This window comes from Rhinoderma darwinii, chromosome 2 (genome assembly GCF_050947455.1).
Source record: "Rhinoderma darwinii isolate aRhiDar2 chromosome 2, aRhiDar2.hap1, whole genome shotgun sequence".
NCBI classification, from domain to species: domain Eukaryota; kingdom Metazoa; phylum Chordata; class Amphibia; order Anura; family Rhinodermatidae; genus Rhinoderma; species Rhinoderma darwinii.
In genome coordinates, this window is record NC_134688.1 from 180382999 (window position 1) to 180397368 (window position 14370).

Below are 14370 nucleotides of genomic sequence, written 5' to 3' on the forward strand. Positions count from 1 at the left end.
GTAAGTGTTTGAGGACAAGGCAGCTGATATCACTGTCATGATGATTGCTTTATAAGAGCAGACTGGTTGCTATAAAAGGGGGATGGTGCTTGAAGTTATTGTGTTCTTCTGTTAACCATGGTTACCTCCAAGGAAAAGAGTTCAGTCATCATTGCTTTGCATCAAAAGGCCTTTACAGGCAAGGACATTGTTTCTTGTAAGATTGCCTCTAAATAAACTATCGTATCCTCAAGAACTTCAAGGAGAAGGGTTCAATTGTTGTGAAGAAGGCTTCAGGGCGCCCCAGAAAGTCCAGCAAGTACCAGTTCTGTCTCCTAAGGGTATGTTCACACGTAGTCAACAAAAACGTCTGAAAATCCAGAGCTGTTTTCAAGGGAAAACAGACCCTGCTTTTCAGACGTTTTTTGACCAACTCGCATTTTTCGCGGCGTTTTCACGCCGTTTTCGCAGCGTTTTTTACGTCCGTTTTTGGAGCTGTTTTCATTGGAGTCTATGAGAAAACAGCTCCAAAAACGTCCAAAGAAGTGTCCTGCACTTCTTTTGCCGAGGCTGTATTTTTACGCGTCGTCGTTTGACAGCTGTCAAACGACGATGCGTAAATAACAGGTCGTCTGCACAGTACGTCGGCAAACCCATTCAAATGAATGGGCAGATGTTTGCCGACGTATTGTAGCCCTATTTTCAGACGTAAAACGAGGCATAATACGCCTCGTTTACGTCCTGAAATTTGGCCGTGTGAACATACCCTTAAGAGGATTCTGCTATGGTATCGGTTCAACACCATTGCAGAGCTTGCTCAGGAATAGCAGCAGGCACACAGGCTTTTGGAGGGTGGTCTGATCTCAATAAGGGCCGCATAGAAGCCACTTCTCTCAAAGAAGAACATCAAGGACAGACTGCAGTCCACTCCCTGTACTTCCTGCAGAATGTCCGAGGACTGGGGTAAAGTCATTTTCTCTGAAGCCCCCTTCAGACTGTTGGGACATCTGGAAGAATGATTGTCCGGATAAGAAAAGGTGAGCGCTACCATGAGTCCTGTGTCATGCCAACACTAAAGCATCCGGAGACCATTCATATGTGGGGCTGCTTTTCATCTAAGGGAGTGGACTCACTCACAATTTTGCCTACGAACACTTCCATGAATAAAGAATGGTATCTAAACATCCTCCAAGAGCAACTTCTCCAAAAGATCCAGGAGCAATTTGGTGATGAACAATACTTTTTTTTTTTTTCCTCTGTGATGGAGCACCATGGAACAAGGCAAAAAAGATAACGAAGTGACTCTGTGAGCAAAACATTTGAATTTTTTTGGTCCATGGCCAGGTAACTCAAGATCTCAATCCCGTTGAGAACCTGTGGTCAATCCTCATAGTGGTTGGGCAAACAAAGACACAGAAATTGTGATAAACTCCAAGCACTGATTATTTAATAATGGGTTGCCATTAGTCAGGATTTGGCCCAGAAGCCGATATCCAGCATGCCAGGACGAATTGCGGAAGTCTTGAAAAAGAAGGGTCAACACTGTAAATATTGAGTATTTGCATAAAATGTATGTATTTGTCGAAAGTTTACAAACTTATGAAATGCTTATAATTGTACTTCAGTATACCAGAGAAAACTCTGACTAAGGGCCTGTTCACATCACCGTTCGCTTTCCGTTCCTGGGTTCTGTCAGAGGTTTCCGTCGGGTGAACCCCGCAACGTCAAACTGAAACCACAGCTTCCGTTCCCGTCACTATTCGTATCAATGGTGACACAAACATTGCTAATGGCTTCCGTTCGTCACCATTCCGGCAGGTTTCCGTTTTTCCGATGGAATCCATAGCGCAGTCGACTCCACTATTGATTCCGTCGTTAAAACGGAATCCTGCCAGAATGGCCATTGATACCAATAGTGACAGAAACGGAAGCTGTGGTTTCAGTTTGACGTTCCGTTGCGGGGTTCACCCGACGGAAACCTCCGACGGAACCCCGGAACGGAAAGTCAATGCTGATGTGAACAGGCCCTAAGATCTGAAAATACTGAAGCAGCAAACGTTGTAAACCAAAATTTGTCAGTCTCAAAACTTTAGGCTAGGACTGCATAACAACTTCCCACGGCTGTATTTTGGCCAAGATGTGTTATCTGCTTTGCCAAACCTCTGAGCAGGGTGTAGTCAGTGTGACAGGTCTTGCTGCTCTATTCTGGGGGAACCCGTAACAAGGCAACAATGAGAGAGAAGGTGTTAAATGCATAAAATGTTGTTTGTTAATCTACATTGAACTTGCATGCATTAAAAAAAAAGAGAGTATGGAGGGTCTCTTCTAGACAACAATAACACTTTCTACCAGGCAAATTTTGTTTGTCGCTGGTTTGAAATTTTGTTCCACGTTTAATGGGCCTCAAGGATGCTCAAAAGAGCACTGCAAGTTTTAATTTTTTCTGCCTCCCATTGATTATGCTCAGAGGTCAGTTGGAAACTGCAGCAAGAAAGAACATGCCGCATCTTCTTTTTTTTTTTTTGTCCCGCGAGTGGCTAAGGATTGCCCGGGGGAAAAAGTCGCTGCCTTTCATTGAAATCCATGGGGGGATTTTTTGCAGTTTTTTGCAGTTTTTTTTTATTCAGACATGGTATCCGTGTAAAAACCAGCGCCAAAAACTGTGTGGACTGACCCTCACAGTAAAACTGTCCTTGTTGCCCATAGCAATCGATCACAGTGCAGCTTTATATTTATTTTTATTTTTTTTAACCTGCTCTGGAAAAAAGAAGCTCCAATTTGGTTACTATGGGCAACAAGGACCGTTTTAATGTTAGTTTTTTATAAATCTGCCCCTTGTGTTTAGCAAGCATTTAACAGCTATACTACATACAGGAAAGTGGGGATGGCCATAGCATTTGTCAAATTCGTTTTTGTGGCTTGATCGGGTTACCCGATTGGCACACCATATATGGTACAGTTTTCGAGCAGGTAACCACAGGCTAGCTCCTTTTGACTTTTACTGGCTCGCTGTATAAAACTGCCATTTATGGTCTTGCTCCCTATTGTATTGAGAAGCCAAATGCCAAACACCACTTTATAACAGAATTGGCTGTTCCCCAAAGCGTACCATAAATTTATGGCCAACTAGCGTCCAAGAAAAATCCAGCACAGATCAAGGTTTCCACACATTAGCAAATTATTTTACAGCAATTGGAAAAAATATGGTTAGAATTGTCCACTTGGCATACCTGAAGCAGATTCACCTAGGTATTAGGTTACTTTTTAGAAGTATTTTTTTTTTACTTTACTGACCGTCAAGTCAATACAAAATGACTGAGAATTTACTATAAATATTTTTTTTTTTACGCAAAACTAATTTCTGCCTCTTAAATTTTGTTTTTTCTTCTTTTAGGCACAACCAAAGAGGGAAGAACCAAGGACTCCTACCTTAAGCCAGCACATTCCAAAATTCTACTTTCCTAAAGGCTGTCCAAAAGCCAATGTTAACGTGGATAGTATCATTTCAAAGATTGAGAAGACTTTTTCTGCTTTTCCAAATGAACGGGCTAGTCTTGAAGACATGAGCAAAGTAGCTAAGGTAGTCCCATTCTTAAATGTCTTTGATTAAACTGTTACATTGAAAACTAGTTCTCGTTGTAGGCCAAGGGAATATCGGCAATCTATTGTCTCTGGACAGCTGGCGTGGCAGTGGAACTTGAAGTATGTTTTGTAGACTGGTGCATGGCTGGTGTAACAATCAGTCATGTGACTCCACGGAACCAGAAGTGCTTTCTTTTTATTTGCCTGTTTGGCACATTGGGCGGCTGTTTAGTGGCTACAACTAAATTCAATAATCTCTACTAGGGCTTTGCACTGATGCTTTGATGTATGTCCAGATGCTTAAAGAGGCTCTGTCACCAGATTTTGCAGCCCCTATCTGCTATTGCAGCAGATAGGCGCTGCAATGTAGATTACAGTAACGTTTTTATTTTTAAAAAACTAGCATTTTTGGCCAAGTTATGACCATTTTTGTAGTTATGCAAATGAGGCTTGCAAAAGTCCAAGTGGGTGTGTTTAAAAGTAAAAGTCCAAGTGGGCGTGTATTATGTGCGTACATCGGGGTGTTTTTAATACTTTTACTAGCTGGGCGCTCTGACGAGAAGTATCATCCACTTCTCTTCAGAACGCCCAGCTTCTGGCAGTGCAGACACAGCGTGTTCTCGAGAGATCACGCTGTGACGTCACTCACAGGTCCTGCATCGTGTCGGACGAGCGGGGACACATCGGCACCAGAGGCTACAGATGATTCTGCAGCAGCATCGGCGTTTGCAGGTAAGTAGCTACATCGACTTACCTGCTAACGCCGATGCTGCTGCAGAATCAACTGTAGCCTCTGGTGCCGATGTGTCCGACACGATGCAGGACCTGTGAGTGACGTCACAGATCTGCACTGCCAGAAGCTGGGCGTTCTGAAGAGAAGTGGATGATACTTCTCGTCAGAGCGCCCAGCTAGTAAAAGTATTAAAAACGCCCCGCTGTACGCACATAATACACGCCCACTTGTACTTTTACTTTTAAACACACCCACTTGGACTTTTGCAAGCCTCATTTGCAATAGCAGATAGGGGCTGCAAAATCTGGTGACAGAGCCTCTTTAAAGGAGGAGGGTTTAATGCCCTTGGACGTTCATATACCCCTAAATGTGCCCACAAGCACAACCCTTGTGACCACGTCCGTCAATAAGTTCAGCTGTCACATACAGCTGTACTCGCTCCCTAATGGCAGAGATCAGAAAAGGGTCTCGTGTTCACTGTTTAACCCCACTAAATGGAGCCTGTGCCAGGAGATAAAAGGATTTTACCCATTGACCTCACTTGTAATCATCTAGGGTTTTCTCCCTTATTGGACAGAAGGTCTTTAGAAAAGTATCCAGGGCTACCTAGTGACAGTGCGTACTGATAAGTCATAACTTACTATGCCTAAGATTGGCCTAGATACAGTATATTTAGGCTAATGATATGGCCAACTAACATATAACAAATTTTTATTTGTTTTAGGAAGTAAAACAAACGTTTAACATACACGTACCCTTTTTTTTTTTTTTCTTCCTGTTTTGTTGTAAATAATAACCTTTTATCTTTAAATTATACTCCCATGCGGCAGGTTTGCTGCAGAAATTTATACGACTAAAAATCTGTGAATTAGACAGTCATCTAAATTTCTGCGACAAATTTGCTGTGTGAGAATTCACGCTAACCGTTACAACTTGTGTAGTGAATTTCCCAACTTAATTTTATTGGTTATTGAACGATGGAGGGCAGAGCATTATTCAGGGATTCAGGGAACACTAAAGCGAGAAGCTCTGTCATGCACCACCCCCTCAGAACCTGCACTTGGTATAACACCGTATTAGTTTAGGCCGGTGTGTTCCTTTTAAAGGCTATGGACACCTTATGTACATTAAAAATAAATATGCATGCATGTTACGAAGTCCCTGTTGAAAAAAAGTTGCATCTTTTTTTATGCATTGAGCTTTGCTTTTTTATGGCTTCAGCAGCTCTCATAACCAGTTAGCAAGCTTTTCTCCATTGAAAGTTCTTCTCTAGGGTCGTTCCCCAGCACTGGTCGCATGTTCTGCTCTCTAGGGGCATTCCCCAGCACTGGTCGCATGTTCTGCTCTCTAGGGGCATTCCCCAGCACTGGTCGCATGTTCTGCTCTCTAGGGGCATTCCCCAGCACTGGTCGCATGTTCTGCTCTCTAGGGGCATTCCACAGCACTGGTCGCATGTTCTGCTCTCTAGGGGCATTCCACAGCACCGGTCGCATGTTCTGCTCTCTAGGGGCATTCCCCAGCACCGGTCGCATGTTCTGCTCTCTAGGGGCATTCCCCAGCACTGGTCGCATGTTCTGCTCTCTAGGGGCATTCCCCAGCACTGGTCGCATGTTCTGCTCTCTAGGGGCATTCCCCAGCACTGGTCGCATGTTCTGCTCTCTAGGGGCATTCCACAGCACTGGTCGCATGTTCTGCTCTCTAGGGGCATTCCACAGCACTGGTCGCATGTTCTGCTCTCTAGGGGCATTCCCCAGCACCGGTCGCATGTTCTGCTCTCTAGGGGCATTCCCCAGCACCGGTCGCGTGTTCTGCTCTCTAGGGGCATTCCCCAGCACTGGTCGCATGTTCTGCTCTCTAGGGGCATTCCACAGCACTGGTCGCATGTTCTGCTCTCTAGGGGCATTCCACAGCACTGGTCGCATGTTCTGCTCTCTAGGGGCATTCCCCAGCGCCGGTCGCATGTTCTGCTCTCTAGGGGCATTCCCCAGCACTGGTCGCATGTTCTGCTCTCTAGGGGCATTCCACAGCACTGGTCGCATGTTCTGCTCTCTAGGGGCATTCCACAGCACTGGTCGCATGTTCTGCTCTCTAGGGGCATTCCCCAGCGCCGGTCGCATGTTCTGCTCTCTAGGGGCATTCCCCAGCACTGGTCGCGTGTTCTCTTGTGCTCCTGCGTGAGAAATCCACACAGCCAATCCTTCTCCCTGCTCTCTCCTCAGCTCTCCCCTTTCCTTCTGCTGCTTCTCAGGCTGTTTTGCATAACCATGCCCTCAGGTACACAGTATCTATGTATTTCCCATCCTCACCCCTCCCCCTCTGAGCTGATCACAATCTTCTCCCTACCCTATAGCTCTCTGCTGACACAGGGGACATGTTGCACTGTGCATGCCCAGCTATCTGTGGTTGTGGGAGATCTCTGGGCACGCACTGTAGTCCTCAGTGAAGAGGAGATAGTGGCTGCAGAGTAACTGAATGGGACCTGTTCTCATCGGCTCAGCAGACACCAGTAGGACCTTGCACATGTGCAGATGTCACAGTAAATGCTCCTACATGAGTCTACAGAGGAGGAGCTGCTGAGTTTACCATCAGGGAGCAGACTGATGGATCAGAGAGAGAAGTTAATAGAGCAGCTGGCCATGTACTAAAATACACTGCAGGTGCAGAAGACAAACGGTAGACCATTTTTAATTAAGGCCAATTAGAAATGGTTTATTTTGCAAAAAAACATACAATACAAAAAAACCTGAAAGATTGCTATATTCTGCAAATGTTTACAGTAGCCCTGTCCCAGCAAAAGTAGCATTCCAGCTGTGGTAATTTAGGCTTCGTTCACATCTGTGTTGGGGTCCCATTCTAACGTTCCATTGGAGCTTTCCGTCAGAACGGGACCCTGAACAGATCCTGAATTCGACTATGCTATTGCTTCTGGGAAGACGACTGGTCCAGTGCACAACAGAGACCAACGGAAACTATGGGCACTGGATATATCAACATTGAAATCAATGGTGATGGAAACGGAAACCTCTGCTTTCTGTTTGTGTCTGTTCAGGGTCCCGTTCTGACGGAAAGCTCAGACTGAACGTCAGAATGGGACCAAAATGCAGATGTGAACGAAGCCTTAGAAAGTCAAACCCTTTTTATCGGTTTGTGCCCTTTTTTTTTATTTTTTTTATTATATATAGGAGTACCCACATACACAGTGGATTTGTTGCGGATTTCCCGCTGCATTTCTGCAGCAAAATCTGCAGGTTACTTGTGGATTTTTGCTGTGGATTTCACCCCTTCTGCAGTGAGAAGTGTGAACATCCAGAACAGAATGATCGTGCTGCGGAGTTAAAAATCTGCAGCATGCTCTGATTTCTGTGTGGAAAATGTTCAGCAGCATGTAGAGGAGTTGTTTTTTTAAAATCTCATTTAATTTCCTGTAAGGCTGGGTTCACACGACCATGTTACGTCCGTAATGTACGGAACGTATTTCGGCCGGAAGACCCGGACCGAACACAGTGCAGGGAGCCGGGCTCCTAGCATCATAGTGATGTACGACGCTATGAGTCCCTGCCTCTGCGTGGAACTACTGTCCCGTATTGTAATCATGATTACAGTACGGGACAGCTGTCCTGCAGCGAGGCAGGGACTCCGAGCATCGTACATCACTATGATGCTAGGAGCCCGGCTCCCTGCACTGTGTTCGGTCCGGGTCTTCCGGCCGAAATACGTTCCGTACATTACGGACGTAACATGGTCGTGTGAACCCAGCCTAACAGTCTTCCACTGCTGTTTTTATGCCTGAAAATCTGTGTGTGCAGGGGGCCTAAATGTAGGTTTTGACTTTTTTGTGTTTTGACTCCTAGGTTAAGCAGCATGGGTTGTGTTTCCAGCACGGCCTCTAGTGTTGGAGAATTTTCTGTTTGTATCCATGCACATTGTTTAACATTTTTGCTGCGTATGCCAGAATTCCCTACTGGGACAAACTCCCAGGATAGCGCAGAAGACAAATGCTGCTCATGTGATTATTTGGAGAATCTGAGCGCTCGCTCTGGCCTGTCTTCTATCATTACCTTGTATTACAGATTGTCATTTCCACAAGTCTATATATGGCCATCTGGTAATGTTTGTTTCAGCCTTGGTGTGTAGCTTGCTGCCCCCAGATGCTCTGACTTTACTTACTATAAGCCTACTGTACATCCAGGTTCCTGCTTCCTCTGGTTTCCTGACAAAATATTATTAAATCCAAGGAAAACTAACAGCCGCTACAATACTGCCGGCCCTTTACTGCCCATGTGCCGGTCTCCCCACTCACTATAGTTCTTATATACAAGCGACAATCGCTGAAACGGCACCGCTACGTGTAAATGTTATGCCCACGTACAGGGTTCTCAGTCCCAGCTATGAATGTACAATGTTGGTAAAGAGTCATACTGCAATTTTAATTAACTTGCCTGCGGGTATTAAATGTAAAAGGAATTGGGTAGTTTTAACTCAAGAATACCTTTTTACAACATGTATATGTTTTATATCCGAAGGCTTGTGAATGTCCACTTTACTGGAAAGCACCATTGTTTTATGCAGCTGGTGGGGACAGGACTGGACATGTGTCTGTTCACAAGTTCGTCGCCATGTGGAGAAAGTAAGTATGGCTTTTCACTATTTGGACATAATCGGCAAATTAAGGTGGATTCTTATGCGGCAGATTCTGTGGCAGAAATTTCTACGACTGAAAATCTATTCCAGTTATCAGAGTAGAACTTGCAGGAATCCATGTACTTACTGCAGAAACAACCCTAGTCAGATGAATAGAAGTGATTTTCAGTTGCAGAAATTTCTGCGACTAAATCTGCCACGTGATTGCACCCTTAATTTCAGTTCACACGTTGCGTGAATACTGCAGCTTTTCCGCAGTGGAATTAGTTGCAGAAAATCCGCAGCAAATACAGTAGCGGCAAAGTGGATGAGATAAAACAAATCTCATCCACACGCTGCGTTAATACGGAGCGGAGAAACCTCAAATTTTATTCCGCAGCATGTCAATTGTATTTGCGGAAACCCTGCTTATTTGTTGCAGGCTTTCCCCCATTTAATTCAATGGGGAGGTAAAACCCACAACAAATAGCAGTTGTTACGTTTTATGCGGCAGGTTCGCACCGATTCCGCTGCAAAAAATGCAACTCAGAAAAAAAATTAAATCTTATACTTACCCAGAAGTTTGTTTCTTCCGCCAGGCCGGCCTCCTTGGATGACGTTTCATCCCATGTAACCGCTGCAGGCAATCACAGGCTGTAGCGGCGGTCACATGGGATGAAACGTCATCCCAGGATTTAATCGGTTCTCATGCACACCCATTCCCCCTTCCAAAACAGTGATTTTTTTTTTTTTAATTTCTTCCCTTTTTGGGAAGATTATATGGACGTTTTTATGGAGCATCATGAGCAAAATAACAACCATGCTGCAAGCTGACATCTACTGTCTGCAAAGAACAAGCCCAAAACATTTTTCTGTTCGCTAAAGGAGCTGTAAACGTTTAGTCAACTTCTGTTCATTTTATTTGTATATCCAGCTTCAGGAAACCCTTCGCTTTTTAAGTACATTTATAAGTCTGTATATTCTATCCCCACACTTTTTCAATGAACAATCTACATATTCTTAATTGAAGAGGTTTTTCAAGTGTGAAACATTGATGGCTTATTCTTGAGTACGTCGGTGGGATCCATCATCAAAACGAAGGGGCCTCTTCTGTGAGCACATTGGCCCCTTCATTGTTTATCCCGGCACAGCAGCGTGTCTGTCCATGGGGTTTCGATGTTTGTCAGGGGTCAGTCATTTACTGCTAACACCTAAGGATAGGCCATGAATCTCTTACTCCTGAAAAACCCCTTAAAGGGCTTATGTTTACAGATAATTCCTCCACGCTAAATTTTTATTGTATGTTTCAGGGTTTTACAGACTTGCCACGATGACGCAGCAAAGTTTGTGCAGCTATTGGCCAAGCCAGGCTGTGTTTATTTGGAACAGGAGGATTTCATTCCTTTTTTACAAGTAAGCACTTTATTCTTTATGGACCTTTTTGCTCTTCAGCTATTTCACTATCACTACTTGTAGTATTTCACGGCTAGCTACACATGAAACAAGTCATCCAAGGCTAAGAGTAGGTTTTCTGTGTGGGTGTTTATGAGCAGCAGCACAGATCATCCTGGTTATTTTATTATTAGGCCTAGTTCAAGTGTTTTTAGATTTTTTTTTTTTTTTCTGCTTGAAAAAAAATACATTTTGAGGCAGATTTTGAACTGCCTGTGCTTTTTTTTGCAGTGTTTTTTTGCCCACGGCACCTGAAACTAATGCAAGGACCGTGGGCAAAAAAAGCGCTGTGAAAAACTCTCAAACGAGCGCCACCGGTTTTTGTTTTTTTGCCTCCCATTGAATTTAATGGAAGGTCAACGGCATAACCGCGGAAAGAAAGAACATGCCGCTTTTTTTCCCACTGCCGGGTAAAAGCGTCCTGGGGGAAAAAAACTCCTGTCTCCCATTTGAAATCTATGGGAGGGGAGCGATTTCGGATGTTTCTTGGCGCCGGTTCCGACGCAGTTTCTGCGTCAAAATCGGCGCCAAAAAACTCTGTGTGAACTGTATCAATCTTTCAGCTTATTGCTTAGCGATAGTGTCGTTTTTGTCTTTGCATTGATGTGTAAAGGGTATCTTGTCCTAGATGCCCTACCAATGTAGGTAAGACCTGTCTACTGAAAGATGCGCTTTAATTCACTGCACAGAATGTCTAAAGTGTTTAGTTTGTTTTTTCTTTTTTTTTTTTTTTTTTTTTTTAATAAAAACAAAACCTCCACTATGGCTTGGCAATTCCCAGCTGATACCTGTAATACCCTCTATTTTGTGTGTTCAGTCTACAGTCATAATGGTCCCGACAGCTTATGTGCAGCAGTTTTACATTTCGCAATGTAAAGTAACGTTGATAAATTGTACCTTACCTGCCTTATACTGATACTTTACAGGATTTTTCTCTCTTCTCATCCAAAGCTAAATTGAGAATTAGGCAGTTACCAGAACTGAGGATAAACTAGACGGTTACTAAGGGAAAATCGCAGAATGCAGCAATGGTCATGAATAGGGGTCACGACCGTGTAATTGAGTAACATTAATAAGGAATTGTTTTATACTTTTTCAAACACATAAAATAAGACAAAACTGGGCTACTAAAATAACATAACCCTCGCAGGATAAAAGATGGAATTGGACAACTGAAACAGCAGAACAACCAGATAGTATGCCGGTCCCAAAATGCTAAAGTGCATACATAGTAAATTTAAAACAGGTGAAAGGTAACAAACATTTGCACAGCGTGGTATATATACATACATGCATGTAATTGCATTTGAAAAAGCACGTTCAAGCAACAATATACCTACACCTGCAAAGTACAGGAATAGCTGGGAGATCAAGACCGGGGGTCCGCTGTACACCTGACTCGTGTTTCGCAGATGCTTCGTCAGGGTGACGAAGCATCTACACCTGACGAAGCATCTGCGAAACGCGCGTCAGGTCTACAGCGGACCCCCTTTGGTTTGATCTATTAGTCACTAAGACCACTGGTATATCTGGGGCTATTGCTCGGTTTACTAAATGGTCATGAATAGGGATAAAGACACCACTAGAACTGAGATACAAGATTTCTCATATCTTGTGTAGCTTTATAAAGTGGAATTACACGGGAAAACTGGCCACAAGTGTTTAGAAGTGCTAAGCGTGGCTTTCTTGTTTGTTAATGTCCGGTTTCCTCTCTTCCCCCACAGGATGTAGTGAACACTCACACTCACTTAACGTTTTTGCGAGAAGCCTCAGAATTTCATTCCCGGTACATCACCACAGTAAGTAGCAGTTCTCGATATGCCATCAAGGTTTGTTATGGCTTCTATAAATATGTTCGTGTGGTCAGCCATTAACTATAACTGGTCACCGTAAATAGCCAAGCAGGAGATAAAGCACCTTTTCCAGCATCTCTACCTCTAATGATCAGCAGGGGTCACTGGCGTCGGACATTGATGGCATATCCTAGTGATATGCCATCATTGTCTGTGCTGATCTAACTACTTGGACAATTTTTTAGAGGTTTACTTGTGCATTGCAATCAAAACGATCCGGGATCTCTCTGGTGGTTCAGTGTGTCCTAACTAGAAAGGGTCATTATTTCAAGTATACTATATCTTCAAAAATGCTGCGTTTCTGAGCACCCTTAGATCTTGACTGTACAGGACTTTTTGAAAAAAGAATGGATTGTGGGATAACCCCTTTAAAGTAACATTCCGGGCAAAAATGATACCCTGTATAGCACAGCTTGAGGGAGAGGGGGTGCACACAAATTTGAAAACACTAAAAAGAAAAATCCCTGTCATGCACTGTATTCGGCAATCATAACTATAGATTTGCTGTATTCTTGGTTCGGCTCTATTAGCCAAATGGCACAATTAATATTTTTATTTTTTTATAGCCGTTTGAATTAGTAGTAAAGTGGACCTGTTCTTATAAACAGGTCAGCATATTCAGGTGTCCGGTCTATTTTAAAAATCCCATCCCAACAAACCTAATATAAGGGGTTGGCCAAGAACAACCTGTTTTCACTTTTATGATATGTAATAGAATTAGGCTGGAGGTCTGACCTCTCAGACCACCACCATTACAGAGAACAAGGGGCCCCCAAATTCCTGTTCGTTGCCCGACAGAAGGTCAAGCATGTGCTGTCACTCTCCTTTAATGGGAGTGTAACGGCCACATGCGCGGTTTCTGGCACTCCCATTCACTTTGAATAGTCCTAAAAGTAAGGAATGTGGTGTCAGTCTGATTCTACTTTTAAACCTGAAAGTTTAGATGTGACTACTGTTAACCCTAAATCCATCTACGCACATTTACGATGGTAAGTGAGATATAGGGAATTGTTTGAACGGGACTCTCCTCACACTGGAGAGCTGTATTAGCTGTCCCCATGTCGGAAACGCTGGTCACCGGTGATTTCCTGAAGAAAATAGTCAAGGAATCAAAAATAGGTTTTCTTTGATCACGCAGGGCACTTGTTTTGTTGGTCAGGAAAAGAAAATCTCAAGTGAAAAGACAGGACATCACAGGGACAGCTAGAACGACTCTGCAGTGTGCCGTACCGCTGTGTTAATGTTACATTGCTCTCACCGATTATAGGAAATATGCAAAAAGTCAGATTTCTTTAGAATGATTTGACAGAATTATTTAAATGTGGCTAAACCCTTTTTGACTATTTTGACAAATGTAAAACTGGTGCAGCATATTAACTGGGTAGTCCTAACAGACGGTTCCTTTGTATGTCTGGGCAATGTGCAGAGGCGCTCTTATGAGATAAAGCCCTCACCCTAATGTGAGCAGAGCCGCAACCGCTGCGATGCCTGTTTTCAAGTGCATCCTGATGGACTCCATTTACTTATTATGGGGTCCATAAGGGTTCCGGCACTTTTGACAGCAAGAATAGCGCTGAAGACTGCACTTATCCTGCTGTCATAGTAGAGCTGGGCAATTGTGACCTAAATCAAAATCTCATTGAATTGAACATGTAACCTCGATTTTTTTTTTTTTTTAAATTTTTTTTTTTTTTAAATGAACGATTATTTGGACCACACCCCTTTTGCATGCCACTCCCCCTGTTTGCATGCTACACCCTTTAATTAATATTTATCCAGAGCCTGCTGTATATAATATATTCCGACACTGACCCCACACCGTATAATGCCCCCACAGCTGCCCCCAATAGTGCCTGATAAAAATAAAATACATACTCCCCTAACCCCGTTCCAATGATGAGTGGAGGAGATCCCTCTGCCCTGTGTGTCACGGCACAGATATGCACGATGATGTCCCTGCGTCCTGCAATACATGGTGTATGGTAGAGCAGGGACCTTACGGTCCTGTCTTATCACTTGGGATCAACTGTATCTGCATCCTTAAGATGAAAGTCACAAGATGACGTCTATTAATTGCACTGAGTTTTGATTTATTTTTCGATTTAATTGACCAGCCCCACGTCAAAATATGGGAACTCTAGATAGAAACCT

General features: G+C 43.6%; 1 protein-coding gene across 4 annotated transcripts in view; it reads left to right on the top strand.

The window, feature by feature from the left end:
• The window catches only part of PPP2R3B (protein phosphatase 2 regulatory subunit B''beta), a 71315-nt gene that overhangs the window by 46373 nt on the left and 10572 nt on the right, over positions 1–14370 (top strand). For all 4 annotated transcript variants that reach the window (XM_075852555.1, XM_075852554.1, XM_075852557.1 and 1 more), the window contains 4 exons: positions 3374–3559; positions 8818–8921; positions 10225–10327; positions 12091–12165. In XM_075852555.1, coding sequence (XP_075708670.1) covers positions 3374–3559; positions 8818–8921; positions 10225–10327; positions 12091–12165 — 468 coding nt within the window. The remainder of the gene's footprint in view (positions 1–3373; positions 3560–8817; positions 8922–10224; positions 10328–12090; positions 12166–14370) is intronic.